Source organism: Danio aesculapii, chromosome 2 (assembly GCF_903798145.1).
Source record: "Danio aesculapii chromosome 2, fDanAes4.1, whole genome shotgun sequence".
In the NCBI taxonomy this organism is placed as follows: Eukaryota; Metazoa; Chordata; class Actinopteri; order Cypriniformes; family Danionidae; genus Danio; species Danio aesculapii.
This window is the reverse complement of record NC_079436.1, coordinates 42,089,393-42,111,458: the sequence shown is the minus strand read 5'-3', so window position 1 is coordinate 42,111,458 and position 22,066 is coordinate 42,089,393. Positions and strand designations below refer to the sequence as shown.

General features: G+C 38.1%; 1 protein-coding gene across 1 annotated transcript; it reads left to right on the top strand.

Moving 5' to 3' along the window:
• The first annotated feature begins 772 nt into the window (after window positions 1-772).
• On the top strand, window positions 773-20,658 carry slco5a1a (solute carrier organic anion transporter family member 5A1a). Its single transcript, XM_056479787.1, has 10 exons — window positions 773-1,794; window positions 4,287-4,736; window positions 8,607-8,739; window positions 8,814-9,019; window positions 9,921-10,085; window positions 10,166-10,364; window positions 12,297-12,456; window positions 15,527-15,762; window positions 15,857-15,921; window positions 17,519-20,658. Exons 1-10 carry the CDS (start codon window positions 1,413-1,415, stop codon window positions 17,974-17,976), a joined length of 2,454 nt encoding a protein of 817 aa, XP_056335762.1. The 5' UTR covers window positions 773-1,412; the 3' UTR covers window positions 17,977-20,658.
• The last annotated feature ends 1,408 nt before the right edge of the window (window positions 20,659-22,066 follow it).

The following is a 22,066-nucleotide window of genomic DNA, read 5'->3' as shown; positions in this document are numbered from 1 at the left end:
CGTGCAAGAGATCTGCAGAGTGGAAGGCAACATCAACAGCCTGAGGTATCAAGACATTTGTGCTGCCCATTACATTATAAACCACGGGAGAGGGCAAATTCTTCAACAGGATAGCGCTCCTCCTCATACTTCAGCCTCCACATGAGAGTTCCTGAAGCAAAGAAGGTCAAGGTGCTCCAGGAATGGCCAGCCCAGTCACCAGAGATGAACATTATTGTGCATGTGTATTTAGATATATACTGATGCAATATTAAAATGTTTATGCCATCAATGTCTGTCATCAATGATCAAGACATTTCATGAATTAATTTGTCTAATAACATGTAAATAAATGTAATATAAAGGTTAATCATTTATTAACCTAGTAGAATCGTTCATTAGTGTCCATGATTATTATAAACCTGTTCTTCCAATACCAGTTGTTTGCTATAAAATATGTTTTATGTCTAAAGCATTTCATGTATGAGTTCTAAAAATGTGAGCATATAACATTCAAAGTTATTAAAATACATATTATTTTCACTGAAGCCTTGTTTTCTAAAATGTTCTTGTTTTTTGACAGTAGGGGGCATTGTTATAGTCATCAAGAAAGATGTTTTTGACACTTGTTTCAATGTGATTTTGCATTATAAGATGGTGATTTAAATGCATTTTAACTATTTGTTAAGAATACGTTTGGTTTTTGAGCAAAACTGTTTGCAATCGATCGAGTTAAATACATAGTGGGGTCGTGCAGCCCCAGATTGTGAACCGGAAGTAGAGGTTTATTTACTTGCTCCGCTGCGGTACAGACCGAGTGCGCTTGGAGGCGATGCTGCTTACAGCGATACCGTGAATAACGGACAGTCCGTTCTACCCTTTCCGTCCAAGGACAGCGGTATTATTTAGATCACACGGCGAGGATCTGATGCTGTGTCGGTGGCGCACACAGAGGGAGGCGTCGATTACCGTTTAACGGCGCTGATGGAATTAATCGGGTTTGTTATTAATCTGGCACCGATAACGGGACAGAATGCGCGTGTGTAAAGCGGCCGAGCGCTGCGGTATCGGCGCAGAGACCCCGGCGGCAGGTCGACCGTCGATTCGGTGTGTTGTTTTGGTGAATATGTGTCGAATTAAAACGAAAATGGTGCTGTGAACAAACAAAGAGCCTGCTGATATTTAGTCATATCTGTTCATGGGTATCTGATGGGGTGTTGTTGTTTTGATTAAATGCTTGTGTCTCTGTCACGCTTATAAACGGGTCGCGGAGCCGGTGCGGACCCTTATCAGAGGGCGTTAGTGTGTTACAGGCCCGTGTTTTCCTCAGAAGGGAAGCTGACTGTCAGATAAGCTGCGGCTGGTTTATCTTGTAGTCTGTTATGTTGGTGTGCCCGTGCGCGTCTGTGTTTTAGCTCTCGCTGCCCGTCAGGATGGCATCCGGTGCCGGTGTGGACGAGGGGGGAGGGGGACTGGCGCCTGTTAAACCGTTCCCGTATTTGTGTGAAGAATCAACTCAGGGTTTGAAGTCTAAAAGCCTCCCGGTGCTCAGCGAGAGCCAGACTCCAGAGCGAGACGCGGATCAGACTCTGCTGCCTGCCCCGCACAGCTCGGCCCGGTGCGGCTCCCCTGTCAGGACCGAGTGTCGTGAGCCGGAGGGGGTCTTGAGGTTCCGGCTGCCGCGGGTGCCAGTGAGGCGCTATGTGGACAGGATCCTGGCGGACTCGCGCTGCTTCTTATTCTGCATGTGTTACCTCACCTTCATCCAGTCTCTGATGGTGTCCGGGTATCTCAGCAGTGTCATCACCACCATAGGTAAACAAACACACCTGACAACTGTCAGAATTCTCGTCAAGATGTCTGTGTCTGTCATCTTTCTCAGCATCATCTCATAATGCTCTCCTCTCAAAACACTTTAAACGCCTTAATCTGCATGTCGTTTACATTTTATTCTCAGTAACATTTAAGTGCTCAGTAACACTCATGTTGTCTTTTCTCATCCCTCTGTTTTCTCTCTCGTCTCTTTTTCACCTCAATCCAGCCTTTGTTTTATCTCAATCGTCTTTCTGTTTTTTCTCATCACAATTCTCATTGCTTTCCATATATTTGTCTCTCTGTAGACTGCAAAAAATAAGACAAAAATTCATGACAACAAATGTTTTTATGTTACTTTAACTTATTTTCATTAGTTATCATAATTTCATGATTGTCAGGTTTCAGCTATTTTTTAAGTTAGACAAGGTTTTTTTTCCAAATCCTTTTTATTATATTTTAACATGTTCATACACATTTCCATGTGTCTGATATAACATAAACCAACAAGCAAACAAATGAACAAACAAACAAAACAAAAGGCTTCTCAGTATTTTACACCAGAATACAGTATCACCTCTGTAACTAATCTTCTAGTAAAACATTTCCAAATCCACCACATTTTAAAAACAACATAAAAGGTCCCCAAACTATTAACAATTGTATATTTAGTCAGAATTATTAGCCCCCCTTTTAATTTTTTTTTCTTTTTTTAAATATTTCCCAAATGATGTTTAACAAAGCAAAGAACTTTTCACAGTATATCTAATACTTTTTCTTCTGGAGAAAGTTTTGTTTGTTTTATTTCGGCTATAATAAAAGCAGTTTTGAATTTTTTAAAAGCCATTTTAAGGTCAAAATGATTAGCCCGTTAAAGATATAGTTTTATTCAATAATCTACAGAACAAACCATCCTTATACAATAATGATGACTGTTCTACAGCCTACAGCTAATCAATCTTAAATAAAACAAATACATTCATAAAGATGGTATATAAGTATTTAATTTCAATCACCTGGGAAATGGAGGCTCAGCTGGAATCAGCTGAGGTGAAGTGATGGCATCCAGCAAGACCTAGCTGTCACTCAAGTGGCCACGCTTATGGCCACTTAATATAACCTAATGAGTTATAAAAAAATTCAAGGGTATTCAACTTTCTGAAATGTGCTCTGCTTTAGAAACAAGCCGGCCACAAGTCAGAGCTTCAGGATTTTCTCTTCATCAGAGCGTGCTCCGGCACCGCTCATAAGCACAACCAATAGGCTATAGCTGTGATTATTTAGCGTACAGCCAACAGACCAAATTACAGTTATTAATAGTTCTTATAAAATATCCATGTTTAAAATAGTCTACATAATCTACGGCTCAAACAAATCCAAAGATTTTCTTCATGTATGCATAATGATAACTCGGCACCAAACTGAGGCTTTCATTTTATAGCTTATAAAATATGTATATAAATTAATGCAATATCATATGTAAACAACAAAATTGTTGCAGACTATACTTTGCCATTGTCTTTCATCACACATGAACCATGAGTGAGAGAGGAGAGGAAATGAAAGCACACAAGCTCTGAGGTAAAACCAGACACCCAAGACATAATCTTTAAAATGATGACTTTTATTAAAAATGTTGACAGAGGTTTATGATATAAGATTTACAGCGGAGCATTAATTAAATGCATATTTTTCGTGGAGCGATCGATTTGAGGTAGCTTGATATTTTTATTTGACAGAAGAAAAAAACATATGATGTGGAAAAACACAGCCTATGCCAGTTCTTAAAAAGGATTCAATCAGTGGTTTCGTTTTGTAATCTAGATTTGTCATTTAAGTAAAAAATGACTAGGGCAGCTCTATTTATTTTATTGTTTTTGTTTAGTTCATTCTTTTTTTCAATGCTGTTGGAAACACTGCAGGTGCGTGAAGATGCTCTGTTGTTAATATGTCCTCATATTTAAATAAATCAGTATTTTAAATTGCAATATTTAATGTGTCAGACACAAAATATTTAAATAATAATTATTAATTTAATTATTTATTATTATTTATTATTTAATTAATTATTAATTTAATTCAATTAATATTTTTACTTAAATTATAATTTAATATTAATCTGGCCAGATAACGGTTAATATTCGTTTAACGAACGGCAGTTGTCGGTTGGCAAAATTAACCGAAATGAGCATCCCTATGACAAACCAACAACACCAGTCACTCAGTACTAAATTAATAATGTTGAAGAGGTTTAATGGTAATAAGTAGATGAAAAGCTTTTACCATTTCATTGGGAGTGCAGTGGATGCTATTTACATGTTTCTGTCATAGTGCATCGGTGTTGATGCTGACAACCAAATTGCTTGTCGCTGGAAATCATGTGTCAAACATAAAAATCTTCCCCTGATCATCACTGTCTCATCTTAATCTCTTCTCAGTCTCATCACTTTTTTAACTCCAGTATCTAATCTTTCCATATTTCTTGTGTTTTCCAGAGAAGCGCTACAGCCTGCGGAGCTCAGAGTCGGGTCTACTGGTCAGCTGTTTTGACATCGGCAGCCTCCTCGTCGTGGTCTTCATCAGCTATTTCGGTGGGCGGGGTCAGAGGCCTCGCTGGCTGGCTGTAGGGGGTGTGTTCATAGCAGTGGGCGCCGCCCTCTTCTCCCTACCTCACTTCATCTCCCCGCCATATCAGCTGGAGGAGCTCAACAGCACAGTAGGAGGAGAAGGGCTCTGTGCCGGTGCCAGTGCCAACGCCAGCGGGCAGGACAAGCCAACACTGTCCAGATGCCAGCGGGAGCAGGAGGAGAGCGAGCACGCCCTGTATGTGGCGCTGTTCATCTGCGCTCAGATCCTCGTGGGAATGGGATCCACTCCTATTTACACGCTTGGACCAACTTACCTGGACGACAACGTGAAGAAGGAGAACGCTTCCCTGTATCTGGGTGAGTCACACTGGTTTCCACACAATTCATTCATGTTGTCCCAACACAAATTAAGTTAGCTAAACAAATTTAAGTGGATTGAGCATAAAACAATTAAAAAACCCTCAAGAATTGTGTTGTTTCAGCTCATTTTAAATAAGTGCTGTGCTGGACCAGGGTATCCGCGAGGTCCTAAAATGTCTTAAATCTCAAAAACTGAATTTTTAGGCCTTAAAAATTCTTAAATTTACTGAAATATTGTTTTGTAGGTCTTAAAGGTTTTTTAAATCAGGTCTTAATTTTTCTTTTTCTATCTATAGCTACCCAATGTGGCCAACACCCATACAATCACCAACAATTCATCTCAATAAAACTTTTTATTTAAAAATGTATTTTTTAACTGTATTTACCATAATGGTTTAATTATTTTCCTTATTATAATATTTGTTTAAAGGTTCCCCATGTATTTACTGTTGAGGACACTGACCTGGACAGACTGTTGTGCATACATTTAGTTTATTATAATATATATAATATAATTATATATTTTTAAAATATTTGTCTTTTTTTATTATTTTGAAGAAAGTTTGTTGAAAAAAAAGTGCATGTTTACTAGAGCTTGCTTGTTTTGACACAATATTTAAAATATTTTGCTAAGAAATGTCTTAAATATTACATTTTTATCATTAAAATATTATTGTATTATTAAATGTAAATTATTCTTGTAATATTAAATGTATTAAATTATAATTCATTTTTGATAGGACAAATACAAATATTTTTGATCTGGGCCATTCGAAAAACTCATTAGTGTTTAGCCCTGTATGAGTTTAAAATGTTATTCATAGTGGTCTTAAAAACTCTTAAATTTAACCTGCAGAAACCCTGTGGTCTGATGTGGTTGGATTGTCAGATGGAACAGGTGTTATTTGGGTTGATGACTTTCTTTTGAACAGGCCACATATAGACTATACTGATCTCCATAACACTTTTCAGGATTCTACTAGATAGACAACTCATGAATTCAGTCTCCTAATATAAGGAAATGTCTACACTCACTTTTTGATCATGATGAGAACTTAAAGGTCCCGTGAAACTGAAAGAAAGTTTGTTTGTTTTTTTTAGGGGTTTTTCACCTTTAATTTGGATAGGATAGTGGAGGTTACAGAGAGGAAAGTATTAGGAGCAGAGAGAGGGGAAGGGTCGGCAAAGGACCTCTTGCCGGGAATCGAACTCGGGTCACCGCGAGCACTATGGTGCTATATGTCGGCGCACTTAACCACTAGGCTACTGGCGCCGACGAAAGAGTTTTTTAGATGTTAGTTTTGAGGATGTCTATAATATTGTGTGTTACCAAACAGTGACGTAATTCGCATTTAGAAGAAATAAACTAGATATAACCATCTAGAGCTTGCAGTTTGTCACTTCCACCTTAATGGAGCAAGGATTTTTTTTTTGTCACATTATCTCATACTTCAGTTTCTCATCAAATACTCTAGTATCTGACATGCCCCACCTCCTTCAAGATCCTTCTCATTTGCTATGCATTTGATGTACTTATGCTCAACCACTCTCACTGGAAGAGCTGGGGTAGATACAATACCGAAAATTGGCTTTTAAGATGTCTAATCTGTATTTTATTGCATGTACGTACATGTTGTGTTATTTTTATGAATTGAGGACTCGTGAAGAGAGCCTGTCACAATAAAAGTTTATTGTGTGATATATTCACAAAAATTGTTGCGATAAGCAGCAGTATTGTCATTTCTAAATCATTTTAAGCCACTAATTATAGAATGATTATAAAACACCATAATTATGCAAATGGGCATAAACACTTTCAAGAGACTAATGCTTTTCATTCTTAATGTTATTTAGATTCTGTAATTGATGTTAAAAATGATGTAAATGTCCTATTAATTGAATGGCCGATTATTAACTTTGACATCGGTTAGGTAAAATGTAAATGTCCTAAAACGGCTTTAAAGTTATTTGTGAATTTGTAAATATATATTGCAACATCAAAAATTATTCAGGTCTTGTACAAATATTGCACGATAAGTCGCTATATTGATTATTGTGACAAGCCTCAGTGAAGAGCTTAAAAAATGTGTCACGGATTCACAACAGTGGCTATGAATTTCTCCATCACACACACAAATGGAGATTTACTGTAAGGAGATGCCTGTATTGAGCTCTAAAATGCACCATATTGAGTTTTTTATGTGAAAAATCAGGTATGCTTGAGCATTCATTTTTTTAATGGTCACATCATGTGACATCAATCACAGAGTGTTTTTGAAATGGTTTGATGCTTTTATTGTGTGTGTTGAATTCATTATAATCAAACCAAACCTGCAAATTGTAAACAAATCTTTAGTTTAAAGCAACACCAGTGAAACCGAAGTGCAACAGGAAGCTTATCTGACCTGATCTGATGTGAACTGATCCGGATGTTGAGTCAAAGACTTTAAAAGTTTAGCAGTGACTTCTTTATTTTCTAGTTCCAGTGAAAAGTGCTTTTGGAGATTTACATTCTTTGTACCCAAAATGTATAATATGTGGCGGACCCTGTGGCGGATTTAGACATGAACAATATGGAACAATACGGTGACAGGGAGAAATAAAAAAACAAGCCAGAGGAAAGGTTCGAGATGCCATTTACTTTATGCAAGTCTATTGATTCAGAGTGTTAATCCCAGAATAAAGACGTTAGGGGCCATTTACATTTATCGTATTTTTCATGCGCAAGCTTGCTACTCTCTATGTGCATCCGGAACAACGCTGGTGAAATCAAACTGATGCATGCGCGCAGAAAACCATTCCCGCGCGCCTCATGCGCTGCTCTGCTCCTGGTGTGAATCCCGGTTGTATAAATGCAGGCCGATAAAATACACACGTCTATGTGCTGTGAAACCAGAATAACTCATTTCGGCACGCAGCGAGTTTTGCAAGTCGACAAAACTAAGGTTTACATGATGATGATCTTATTTTGAATAAGCATGACTATGAAGCAGAAAGGAGGGATATTGAGTCTGGGAGGTAAGACTTCCTTGGCCATGAGTCGGGTCAAAGACAACAGATAATTCCATCAAACATTGTATTTTTTGTATTCTATAGAATTGTCATTAATATTCATGCAAAAGAGTTCCTAAGGGATCTTTGCATATCACTCTGTGTCTTTCTTTACATTGTTTTCCAGTTACATTTAGGATTGATTTCTGTTATTTATTTATTTAGAATAATAATTGTATATTAATAATAATATCGGGCGGTAGGTTGCAGCTGGAAGGGCATCCATATGGGGTGGTTCGCCCAGGGTGCCATTTAAACTAGAACCGCCACTGTGTGTGGCCAATATTAATCTGAAAACTTCATATTATTTTAATTAGCCATATGGGCATGGCAATAATCTCAACAATCACATATCATTTTCTTTTCGGCTCAGTCCCATTTTTAATTTGTGGTTGCCACAGTGGTATGAACCGCCAACATATCCAGCATATGTTTTACGGATGCCCTTCCAGCTGCAACCCATAACTGGGAAAAATCCATACACTCATTTACACACATACACCACAGACAATGCATGTCTTTGGACTGCGGGGGAAACCGGAGCACCCGAAGGAAATCCACGCCAAGACGGGGAGAACTTGCAAACTCCACACAGAAACGCCAACTGACCCAGTCAAGGCTCGAACCAGTGACCTTCTTGCTGTGAGGCGATCATGCTACCCACTGAGCCACCGTGCAGCCCTGACATTACTCAATAGAACCTTACTTTAAAGTGTGACCAAAGTCTGTAATGGCTTTCCACTGATTGATATATCAAGCAAAGTAGCTTGTTCAGCTTAAGGAAGTTAATGATTGTCTTTTTGTGTGTGTGTTTAGCCATTATGTATGTAATGGGGGCTCTCGGACCTGCCGCTGGGTATCTTCTGGGTGGCATTCTGATCGGATTCTACGTCGATCCCGGTACTGTTGTCAATATTGACCAGGGTGACCCGCGCTTCGTAGGAAACTGGTGAGGAAACTCATTTCTCGTTTGCTCTTTATCAGTACCCTACAGCCATGTTTGAAGATGTTTGTCTTTCTCAGGTGGAGCGGCTTTCTGCTGTGTGCCGTGGCAATGCTGCTGGTCATCTTTCCCATGTTCTCCTTCCCTAAAAAACTGCCGCCGCGCCAAAAGAAAAGTAAGAGAGGTGTAAAGAAGGGTGCAGGCGATGTCTCCAGCGACGATGAGATGATGAAGGAGAAGAGCCAAGCGGTCTCGTCCTCTATGGGTTTCGGCAAAAATATCAAAGGTAAAAACCTTATGTATAAAGCTTTTTAGATGTTAGTATCAGTATTGTTAGTTTTTAAGAGATCTATAAGCTAGCGTGCTCCAAAACAGTGACAAAATTTGGGATTAAGAGATATAAATCTGATATAAACATGTAAAGCTTGTAGTTTGTCCGCCTAAATGGATCAGTGGTTTTATTCACGTCACCTCATACTTCAGTTTCTTATCAAATCTTCTGACCAATCAAATGCTCTCTAGTATCTGCCATGCCCCGCCCCCTTTAAGACGCTTCTCGTTTGCTTTTCAATTGATGTGTTTAAGCTCAACCACTCTCACTGGCAGACAGAGGCGCAACTACTCATTTACTGAGGGGTATGTGGGTTCAAGTTTTGCGCTCACAAAGTAAAAGTATTACACTAAGCATGTTAAGTCACAAAAAATGACATCTCATCCCACCCCAAATTTCTTCTAAATTTCATTTTCCTCACTAAATGATTAAAGCACCTTGACATGCCTTGCTTCTGTACTTTTTGTACATTTGTGAAAACAAAATGATAGATATGAGAGTCCTAAAGAGCAAAAGAATATATAATCACCTCTCATATGCGAGGTGTAAGGTCTGTTTATGCTTGAACAATTGACTGAAACTGCTATTATACCTCTCACAAAGTGAAATAAGAAAAAAGACTGTAAAATGTTTAGTGTAAAAAATAAACCGGGATAACCCACCTGAAATGTTCTATTTTATCAAAATGTTATGGGCAAACTTTTTTTGTAAATAAATTAAAATAGTTTTGAGCAAAAAAGTTACCAAAAGGCCTGATAAATCAATATGATGCATAATAAATGTATTTATAAATGAGCACATTTTTGAATGATACATTCAGATCAAAATAATTCTGAATCTGTCTGTTTTTCTGCAGATTTGCCAAAAGCAGCCGTGCGCATATTGAGCAACGTGACGTTTCTGTTCGTCAGTTTGTCGTATACAGCAGAATGTGCCATCGTCACAGCCTTCATCACTTTCATTCCCAAATTTATTGAATCTCAGTTTGGTGTTCCAGCATCCAGTGCCAGCATTTACACAGGTACAACAGACACACACAGAGTCATAAACGTGCACTGACCCGATCATAATATTCACCTAATTGTGTGTTTGCATGTGCAGGTCTGATCATCGTACCCAGTGCAGGTGTTGGCATATTTTTAGGTGGTTACATTATTAAAAAACTCAAACTGGGCGCAAGAGAAGCTGCGAAGTTGGCCATGATCTGCAGCGGCGTGTCTTTGCTCTGCTTTTCCACTCTTTTTATCGTCGGCTGCGAAAGCATCAACCTCGGTGGAATCAACATCCCTTACACCACTGGGTATTGGAGAAAATATGTTTATGTGTGGACAGTGCTCAGCATAATTGAGTACACCCCATTTTGAAAATTAATATTTGTATGCATTTCTCAGTGAATATAGGCAATGAATTTTGGTGCATTTGAACAAAACAGATTTATTAAACAGATATATTTATTAAAATAATATTTTAGTCAACAAACATATTTAGAAAATGAAGCATAATACAATTAAATTCAAGCAAAATATTGCAAAAATAAATGACAACCTACAAAATTTCAACTAAATTTTTCACATTTTTTTGCTTCTCTTGGTTTTTCCTCTTTAAAATTCGTATTTAATATTTTTCTATAACATATACATTTGGGTGTACTAGTTTTTGGACCCTTATCGTAAGTTATTTTGTTAGATAACTCCAGATTTGGCTTCAGTACTGACTAAACTATTGTATATGCACAAATATAATTTATAGCTTCCTATTAAAAATATGAAGTTAAAAGAGAGATTTGTGAGGGGTGTGCTCATATATGCTGAGCACTGTATGTTATGTGTGTATAATTACATTCCCAAGTAAATTAGTTATTTAATGCGGTTTAATTTACACCAAATTAAATTTAAAAATTGTATGTTGTTAAATCCATGTGTTAATATGGGCTAAATATGGTGTTAATATGGCCTAAATCAGAGATGCCCAAAGTAGGGTCCGTGGCCCAAGTTGGCCCATGATAACCTTTGATTTTGCCCACCGTCCCATCTGAAAAGAGAGGGAGAAGGGATGGGAAGATGGTTTGAGCGAATACCTTTGACAGAGATTGTGATTTCGAATTTAACGTAACCTTTTGTTTGTTTGTTTTATTGCTGAGCAACAAAAACGCCAACTGAAATCAAATGTTTCAATTATTCATTCATTCATTTTCTTTTCGGCTTGGTTCCTTTATTAATCCACAGCAGAATGAACCGCCAATTTATACAGCACATGTTTTACACAGTGGATGCCCTTCCAGCCGCAACCCATCTCTGGGAAACATCCGTACACACTCACTCACACTCATACACTACGGACAATTTAGCTTTCCCAATTCACCTGTACTGCATGTCTTTGGACTGTGGGGGAAACCAGAGCACCCGGAGGAAACCCACGCGACTGCAGGGAGAACATGCAAACTCCACACAGAAACGCCAACTGACCCAGCCGAGGCTTGATCCAGCGACCTTCTTGCTGTGAGGCAACAGCACTACCTACTGCGCCACTGTGTTGCCATGTTTTAATTAAGTATTGTAAATAAATCAGACTTTTAGAATGTAAATACTGTCCCTTGACCATAGAGGACAATGCACGAGACATCAGCGATCAAATCAAAGCAAATGCAGGAGCAGCTCGACTGTATTCAATATTGACCTCCATTGTGTTATAAATGGGATTGTTTTTAAATGGGACTGGTTTTCTACATTTTCTAGTTGTTTTTAAATATTAGCAAATAAATTAGGAAATTACGCATGGCAAATTTAATATAATACGATTTGGTGTATATATGTTGGGCCCACAGCCCGCAATCAAGGTTTGTTTTTGGCACGTTATAAGAAAAACTTTGGGCACCGCTGGTCTTAATGTTTCGCATTAAATACAATTGTTTAGGTTAAACATTTATAATAGTTGTTGCTTATAGAAAATGACATTTATGGTTCATTTTTCTTTATACTTATTTTTTAATTCAGAAATTTTTTATATTTGTCTGTTCCATATCCTGATAAATTGAAAGTATTTGTTATGCCATTATAGTTTCTGTTTGCTTTAAAACTTATTTTTAAAATGTCTTTTTCTGTTTTCTTACCTGTCAAATTGGAAGTTTTTTTATATATTATTTTGTGAGATCAAATAAATGCATTTTTATAAAGCTTGTAAACTTTCATTTTAGGGATGAAAACATTCATAATCTTTGGTGTGTGTATTGCAGGCCCACCCTGACTCTGTCTCACCGGAACCTGACTGGAAGCTGTAATGTGAACTGTGGCTGTAAGATTCATGAATACGCACCCGTCTGCGGCTCTGACGGCATCACGTACTTCAACCCCTGTCTGGCTGGATGCAGCAACATCGCCAACCACACCTCAGGAGTGAGTCCTTTCACATCTGTCAAAAAATTAGAGTATTTGTACAGCACATTTCACACACTTTAAATACAATTGTTTAGGTTCAACATTTATATTCAATATTATTTATAGTGAATCACTAAAACTTCAGTTTGTTTTATACTTGAATTTTTTTTTAATGTATAGTACATTGTGAGTTTTAAATAATTTGTTAAATAAAGAAATAAAATTCTTGTTTCTGTCGGCGCAATAGCCTAGTGGTTAGCGCGTCGACATATGGTGCAGTAGCACGTCAGGGCGTCGCGAGTTCGAATCCCGGCTCAAGGACATTTCCCTACCCTACCCCCCTCTCTCTCTCCAACTTCGCTTCCTGTCCTAAAAAATGCTATCCTATCTAATAAAGGCAAAATGGCCAAAAAATAAATCTTTAAAATTCTTGTTTCTAATGCTTTTAAACTTTGACATTTTAAATTGGGTCTCCCAATAGCTTTTTTTCTTGCTTAAATGATAAAATCTGTAAAACATCTCATCAGAAATGCAATATGGACTTATTTTCTGGACAAAAATATAGTAAAAAATAACAAATCCAAGGTATAATTAAAAAGTCTTAACATTTGATGTTGCCTGTTTACCATTTGATGAGTAAAGTTGTTGTTTTGCTCATGTATGTGTGCATGTTGGGAAGTTACTTGGGAAAAAAAAGTAATTAATTACTAATGAAATAGTTAAAATTATGTTTAGATTACTTTTCTAGTTGCTATGCCTGAAAATTAATTTGAAACTTAAGGAATTTAGTCACTTGACCCAATACTATTTCAAATAAATCTCCACAGATAGACGATAGACATTAAACTTTTTAAATTCTTTTAATTTCCAGAGTCAAAGAGTCAAACAAGTCCTTTTACCTCTATTTAACAAATAACAAGTATAACATTCTTTAGTAAACAAACCAAATTACTCTGCAAAAAAAGAGAAATGTTAAACATTACATTCTTCAAAACATTCATTCGTTCATTTTCTTTTCGGCTCTTTATTATTCTGTGGTCGCCATAGCTGAATGAACCGCCAACTTATCCAGCACATTATCAAAGCATGAAACATTAATCAACTTTATATTTCGTACATCATTTCTAACTCAACTGACTGTTTTGGAAGCATGTGCTGTTGTATTGATAAATGTAGCCACTAAGGCTGCAACTAACGATTATTTTAATAATCGATTAATCTGTCGATTTTTTTTTTTTTTTTTTGATGAATCGGGTACAAAAAAGAAAAGCATTCATTTCCAACCGTTTATTCAAAAAAGAGCTGTTATACTACTACTAATAATAATTATAATAAAATAAAAAACTAAGTGGTTTTGTTCGGTTTTCAATCTAAATACCTAAATATTTTTAAATCAAGGTTCATACTAGACACATGAAATAGCATAAATTATGTCTTGTTTTCTGAATAAAACCACCTAAAAATTAAGTGATTGTTTGCTTAAAACAAGTTAAATTATTTGCGAATTGGGTAAGAAAAATACTCTTAATGAGATATAATCTCAAACAGAAGTTTTACCAGTTCACAAAAGTGTGTAAGTGATCATGATCTATACGTGAGATGGTCGTCGCCATGTTTACTTGCGGCCGTGCGCATGCCTCATTCATAAAAAGTAGAACACGCAGGATTCAGCACGTAAATTCACCAGTTACTCCCCAAATACATGCAAGTAAGTGGCTGGTGAACTTAGAGAAGAGTAAATTCAACTTTATAGTTACTTTAACTATGTGTAATGTGTATCTGATATGAATAAAACACATCAGCAAATGATATTTGAATGGATTGTTAGACTCTTGTGTGTTTTACAAACTCTTCAAAATGTTTTGATTTACTAGTCCTTGTGTGTATTTACATGTCTAAAACATAAATTAAGCATTAGGCGGTTAAAACGCTGCATAATTGTGATAAAATGACACGTCTTACGGGTTAAGTTGGGTTTGTTATAGAAAAAAATAAAATAAAAAAGCACTTTTCTGACGGTCTCTTACTGAGAGCTCTGCGCAAGCTCTCTCTGCCTCAGCGCCAGACACAGCACCAAAGCTCAATATGATTTTTGCAGTTGCCGCTCTAAAAGTAAATGAGCCAACGCTAACTTTTTATGCTTGTCAAGCTGGATAATGAGAAAAACATCAGCACCAGGGACTTTACGTCCTCACTTCAAAACGGAACAAAAGTATGATTCTAAAGATTTACCCAGCTGTTGCTCCCTTCCTTCTCATCCCTGTCTATAAGAGAGAGAGACCGTGTTCACTCTGCGCTCAACTGAAGTGTTTTTTTTTTGTTTTGTTTTTTTAATCAAACGTCTCCGTCTCGCGCGACACAACGAATCGATTACGAAATTCGTTGCCAATACTTTTAGTAATCGATTTTTATCAATTTAAACGATTCGTTGCAGCCCTAGTCCACCTTTAGTTGAAAATTAGAACTATCCAGTAAAACATATATTTGAATAGCAAAAACAATACAATTACTCTGTTTCTCTGAATTGATTTATACAGAACTACAGAATTGATTTACAGTATTAAAGGCAAGTACATTACAAGTAACTGTATTTTACCTAAAAATGAAAGGTAATCTTTTACTTTACTTTTTCAGTGGACAAGTAATGACAGCACAGGAGTGTGTATATACAGTCAAGCCTGATAATATTCACACCCCTGGCAAATTCTGACTTAAAGTTTTGTTGAAATGCAAATGAAAGCTGCGAAATATTTCTTCCACAATGTTCACAAAATTCCACATCATCTTATTATCTTTTGGAGAAGCCGGTGTCATTTCCGGCCAACAAAAAAAACCTGCTGGTTGAATAAAAGTAACTTTAAGTCAGAATTTGCCAGGGGGTTGAATAATTTCTGGCTTGACTCTGTGTATAAAGGGATCCAATTGTTTCCTAAACTGACAGTTTTCATGGTTGCCTTATAATTAAAGTGATATTGCACACAATTATTTCAGCTAAAGATCTATTATTATTATTATTATTATTATTATTTCTTTTACAATGTATTATACAACATTATTGATGTTTTCTCCTGTGTTTTCTCCCTGTCAGATCAGAAACTATTCGGACTGCGCATGCGTTCAGAGTCGTCAGGTGATCACACCGTCAGGAGGAAACCACGAGCTGCAGCTGGTGATCGTCAAGACGTACCTGAACGAGAACGGCTTCGCTCTGGCGGGAAAGTGTGAGCGCACCTGCGGGACCCTCATTACCTTCCTCATCTTTCTCTTTATTGTCACGCTCATCACAGCTTGTGCGCAGCCCTCCGTCATCATCGTTACGCTCAGGTCTGCTCTCTGCGCCTCCTCCTTATTAAATACACATTATTATCATCATTGTGACTTTATTTTCACTCAGCTGTCTCTTTTATTTCCGGCTCAGGTCAGTGGATGAAGAGGACAGGCCATTTGCTTTGGGAATGCAGTTCGTTCTTCTCAGGACTCTTGGTAGGATTGGGTAGATTTTATTTAATTCTTCTTGGTCTGTCCACTAAGGTTGTGCAATATATGAAATATGCAGACTGAGCTTTATGTCAAAGAGATTTTTGTTTGCGCATAACTTTTCCTGAATGCCATTGGCCAGATTTACTAAAAAAAAACTCCCTTTTTATAATGAAACGTCATTTGTTTTTGCAGCTGTACTTAACTCGTATGCATTAGTAGGAGATTCGCTTTCAGAAATTACAGTTATGGGAGGAGAGTGTTTAGATGAATCAGGCAAATTAATGTTTGCTGTAGTCAGTTTACTGGTTCTGGTGCCCCATTACTTCTATTTTTTGATCATGGACAGTGCTTGTTTGCAATGTGATTTTGGTAAAATCTCCTTAGGTAAAATGATTTTTGATGAAAATTAAGTTTATTTCTGTAAATTAATATATAAATTAATAAATTACCTGTAAATGTTTGTTTTGTTTTATTTAGTTATTTTTTTTATTTACTTTTTAGTTTTTTTATATTATTTAACTGTGTTTTTTATTTAAAAAAAAAAAATTATTTCCACGAAGAAAGGTATAAATACAAATGTTTTATTTTTTAGTTTTCTGGTTTTATTTAATTCTTTTGTTTTATTTTGCATTTAATATTTTTATATTAAATCCAAAATAAAAAGAATATCTCAATGGCGAACGTGTCAAATATAATTGCCTCGTCTGTTTCATGAGGTGCACGATGTGGAGCACCTCAGATGTGTGTTTGTTTTTTCTGTAGTTCAATGGTGCATCTAACCTGTCTTTAGTACTGTTCAATTTGAATACATTTATTTTAACACTAATTTTTGTGATTTTGCATTTTCTCTTTATGTGTATGCGTGTTTTTGATATTGTGATATAGGTCTTAAATTTAATACTTAATAGTCTTAAAAAGCTCTTAAAATGTCTTAAATTTGACATTATGATATCTGCAGAAACCTTGAATTAGTTTAGTTTTTTTGTTATTTTTTTTGTTTTTTATTATAATTTTTGTTTTTAATGTATTTTTATTTTATTTGTTTCCGTGAATAAATGTATAATTAATAAAAATAAATGTTTTGTTTTATTTTATTTTTTTATTTGTATTTATTTTTGTTTGTTTTATTTTGTTTTCTTGTTTTATTTAATTCTTTTGTTTTTTGAATTTAATTTTTATTTTATTTTTTGGTTGTGGTATTTTATTTTATTTTTTCTATAAATTAATGTAAATTAATAAATAGCCTGTAAATGTTTTTTTTATTTAAGTTTAGTTTACTCCAGTGGCAAACAGTGACTACTTTAACTGGATAGATAGACAAATAAGAGCATTCAATTACCATTAAGAGTTATGCTTTGGGCTGCCCAGTATTCTTGCACAAATTTACAGAACACTGGCAAATATATTGTTTACTGATCACATTCACATTTCCAAATTTTATTACTTAGTACCTTTATAATGTACCTCAAATGAAAAGGAAATGCATAATAATTTAAGCATTACTTAGTCAGCCTGTGAACTTGCACTCTCAAATGCTTGAATAGGCAGACTGTTTGCAGCTTATATGGACTGATAAATTCCCTCTTCTTTGTCTCTGCAGCCTACATCCCCACTCCTATCTATTTTGGAGCTGTGATTGACACCACCTGTATGCTGTGGCAGCAGGACTGTGGTTTCCATGGGTCCTGCTGGGAGTATGATGTCACTTCCCTCCGCTTCGTCTACTTCGGACTAGCGGCGAGCTTGAAGTTCCTGGGCTTCCTGTTCATCTTCCTCACCTGGTATTCGCTGAAGCGTCGCGAAGAGCAGACGCACACACACACTCACCAGCACACGCTTTCCCCGCTGGACACAGTGAGCCACCTCATCTGCCACGCGGGAGGCCACAAAGGTCACGCTCGCACCCGCTCCTGTCCCGTCTTCCTGCCACGGCCGCTCGAACACTCCCACACTGCCGGGCCCACAGGACACGCTCTGAGCCGTGGCAACAGCTGCCCTGGCAATGGCCTGAAAGCAATAACTCCGCCCATACGCTCTCTGGAGAAAGTGGCCGTGTGATGGTTTGGAGCCACACACACTCTCATACGCTCATACACATGCATGCCAACGTTGTACAATTATGAGGGACGATTATTATGTAAACAGACCACACCGCTTAAAGCCAATGCCGGTGCCTTTTTTTAAAACACACACGATTCAGACACATTATCGCAGGATGTTTGCGAAGCACTGATTAGTAATAAAACTTCTCTCTTTTTTTTTTACACAATACCTCAGCAGGACGAATACCTCTGATTATCCTCACACAAATAAACACACACACACACACACACACTAGAATATATTTACCATAGCCACTACATATAGTTACCTATAGTGTTATTGTTCATATACTTTTCTGCTTCTCCTGTACAGCAGATTCATGTACATTTACCTCATCCATTCAACCATTCAACATGTCAACAGTGAAGGGAAAGAGACTGCAAATGTTACTATGCAAACTCCTCCCACAGCACTGACCCCTTGTGAATTATATTAGCTCCTCCTACACTAAGCCCCTCCCCTAAATTACATTTATTCACCACACCCTGTCTGCAAGCTCCTCCCACAGCACTTACTCCTTCTGAATTACTTTAGCTCCTCCCAAGCTTTAAGCCCTTCCCCTTTATTACATAGAGTGGCCAAAACCATCCTGCAAGCTCCTCCCACAGCACTGATCCCCTCTAAATTATTTTAGCCCCTCCCAAAACTTAAGCACTTTCCCTAAATTACATATACTGGCCACAACCAGTCTGCAGGCTCCTCTCACAGCACTGACTCCTCCTGAACCATATTAGCCCCTCCTACACATCAAGCCCCTCCCCTAAATCACAGAACTTACTTCTTCTGAATTGCTTTAGCCCCTCCCAAACTTTAAGCCCTTGCCCTAAATTACATATACTGGCCACAACCAGTCTGCAAACTCCTCCCACAGCACTGACTTCTTCTGAATTATTTTAGCCCCTTCTACACGTCAAGCCCCTCCCCTAAATCATATTTATTCACCACACCCAGTCTGGAAACAACTCCCACAGCACTGATTCCTTCTGAATTACTTTAGCCCCTCCCAAACTTTAAGCCCTGCCCCTAAATAACATATACTGGCCTGTTGAACTCCTCTTGAACCATATTAGCCCCTCCTACACATCAAGTCCCTACCCTAAATCATATTTATTCACCACACCCAGTCTGCAAACTTCTCCCACACCACTGATTCCTTCTAAATTATATCAGCCCCTTCTACACCTTAAGCCCCTCCCCTAAATTGCATTTATTTACCACACCCAATCTGCAAACTCCTCCCACAGCACTGACTTCTTCTGAATTATATTAGCCCCTCCTATATCTTAAGCCCCTCCCCTTGATCATATTTATTGACCAACCCCAGTATGTGAACTCCTCTTGAATTGCATTAGCCCCTCCCAAAACTTTCAGCCCCTCCTATAAATGACCTATATTTTCCACACCCAGGCTTTAAACTTCATACAAGAGTGACTCCTCCTGAATTGCATAAGCCTCACACACACTTTAAGCTACTCCCCTAAATAATATATTTACATCACCCAGGCTCCACCCCCACAACAATGTCTCCTCCTGAATTGCATTAGCCCCACACACACTTCAAGCCCCTCCCCAAATGACATTTATTGACCAACCCCATTATGTCAACCCCTCGCACAACAGACTCTTACTGAATTCTGTTAGCCCTTCTCAAATGTCAAGCCACTCCTTTACATGACAAATACTGGCCACACCCAGGCTGTAAACTCCTCCCACAGCACTTTCTTTACCTGAATTGCATTAGCCCCTCCCCTAAATGGCATATATTTACCACACCCAGGCTTTAAACTCCTCCCACAACAATGACTCCTGCTGAATTGCATTAGCCACACACACACACACTTAAAGCTATTCGCCTAAATAATATATGCACATCTCCCAAGCTCCACCCACAACGATGGTTCCTCCTGAATTGCATTAGCCCCTCCTAAACTTTAGGCCACTCCCATAAATGACATTGGACACACCCAGACTGTGTACAATTCATCTCAAGCAGTGTGGATTGATTCCTTCCTAACTTTAAACGTCACCATTTAGGCTCCGCCTTGTTTCATTTCTTTTCTCTCGTGTGGTGTGTTAAATGTTTAGACTTCTAGTCTTAAGATGACGGTGTGTTTTTGCGACAGTTGGCTGTTCAGCTTTCTGCGTCTCTTCATAACTTTTGTGGATCATATCAGTATTCAGAAGAGTTTCCTCTGTCGGTGTCGACTGTATTTTGGTGGTCATCTCAATAAATGACACGCACACACACAAAACGTATATAGGAGACACGTCATCTCATGTTCACCCACATCATGTACTCTTGAAAACATCCTCTCACACCCCTGTGGAGGGTGTTGTGTTTGCTCTGAAGTTGAGCCAGTGTTAGTGGTGTTGATGGACACATGAAGACTGCAGGATTTCCACACACCAGTGCTGAACTACTGCTGAGGAAACAGTGTTTCATATTCCTCTCCTCTCTTTTTCCCCCTCCCTATGTTACCGTGCTCTGTTAGCGAACAGAAGGCACGTCAGTATGATTATTTATTTGAAGTTACTTGAAGGTTTAGTCTAATCAGGGCAAACCTGGAGAAATTCTTTATTAACTGTTTTGTTTAACTTGTACAAAGGATTTGTGTCAATAAAATAAAAGGATTTTGATTGTGTACTGTGATTGTGGGTGCTTCCGAATGTTATTTTTGTAGGATTTTGATTGAATACAACTGAAGTGCAGTGATTTTGTGTTCGTTTAGCTGAATAAAAAAATGCTTTACACGATTTCATGCATGTGGCACGGTGGCTCAGTGGTTAGCACTGTCACCTCACAGCAAGACGGTCGCTGGTTCGAGTCTTGGCAGGGCCATTTGGCATTTCTGTTGGCATTTCTCCCCGTGTTGGTGTGGGTTTCTTCCGGGTGCTCCAGTTTCCCCCACAGTCGAAAGATGTGAATTGGATGAACTTAATTGGCCGTAGTGTATGTGTGTGGGGCAGCGCAGTGGGTAGCACTGTCGCCTTACAGCAAGAAGGTCACTGGTTTGAGCCCCGGCTGGGTCAGTTGGTGTTTTTGTGTGGAGATTGCATGTATGTCCCAGTGTTCGCGTGGGTTTCCTCTGGGTGCTCCGTTTTCCCCCACAGTCCAAAAGACATGTGCTATTCACCTTATACTTCACGCACAAGTAGGCGCAGCCGTTTGAATCTTTTTGGCTGAAGACTTCCGGTCTCATTCACTTTCATTCGTTTTTTGATATTAAAAACAGTAACGAGCTGCTTGATGTTGCTTGATGTTGCAAACTATTTTCTTATTATATCATTCTACTTGGTCTGTATAGTCATGCAAACACTTGTTTGTAGAGCAAGTAGTTTGACTGTTTTCTGCTGTTTATTTTTCCTAGTCATTTCTCCAGTAGGCGACTGAATCTGAAGTTCTAAAACAATCGTAAAAACGAGCGCACTTCCGCATTTAAGAATAAGGTCATTAGGTGAATTGAACAAGCTAAATTGTCCATAGTGTATAATGTGTGTAAATGTAAAAGTGTATGGGTGTTTCCCGGTGTTTGGTTGCGGCTGGAAGGGCATCCACTGTGTAAAACATATGCTGGATAAGTTGGCGGTTCATTCCGCTGTGGCAACCCCAGATTAATAAAGGGACTAAGCCGAAAAGAAAATGAATGAATGTATGTGTGGGTGTATGTCAGAGTGTATGGGTATTTCCCAGTGCTGGGTTGCGGCTGGAAGGGCATCTGCTGTGTAAAACATGCTGTAATAGTTGGCGGTTCATTTTACTGTGGACACTCTCACATTCACACTCGTACACTACTGGCAATTTAGTTCATCCAATTCACCTATACCGCATGTCTTTGGACTGTGGAGGAAACCGAAGAACCCGGAGAAAACCCACGCGAGCACGGGGAGAACATGCAAACTCCACACAGAAATGCCAAATGTCCCAGCCCGGGCTCGAACCAGCGACCTTCTTGCTGTGAGGTGACCGTTTAAACCACTGAGCCACCGTACCGCCCCTTTCGCAAAACATTTTGACATTTATTTTATTGTGATTAGAAACATTAAA

Coding starts and splice junctions, on each gene's coding strand:
- slco5a1a (XM_056479787.1), top strand. CDS start 1,413: ATGGCATCCGGTGCCGGTGTGGACGAGGGGGGAGGGGGACTGGCGCCT. Junction 8,740..8,813: donor CCGCGCTTCGTAGGAAACTG/GTGAGGAAACTC, acceptor TGTCTTTCTCAG/GTGGAGCGGCTTTCTGCTGT. Junction 10,365..12,296: donor AACATCCCTTACACCACTGG/GTATTGGAGAAA, acceptor TGTGTATTGCAG/GCCCACCCTGACTCTGTCTC.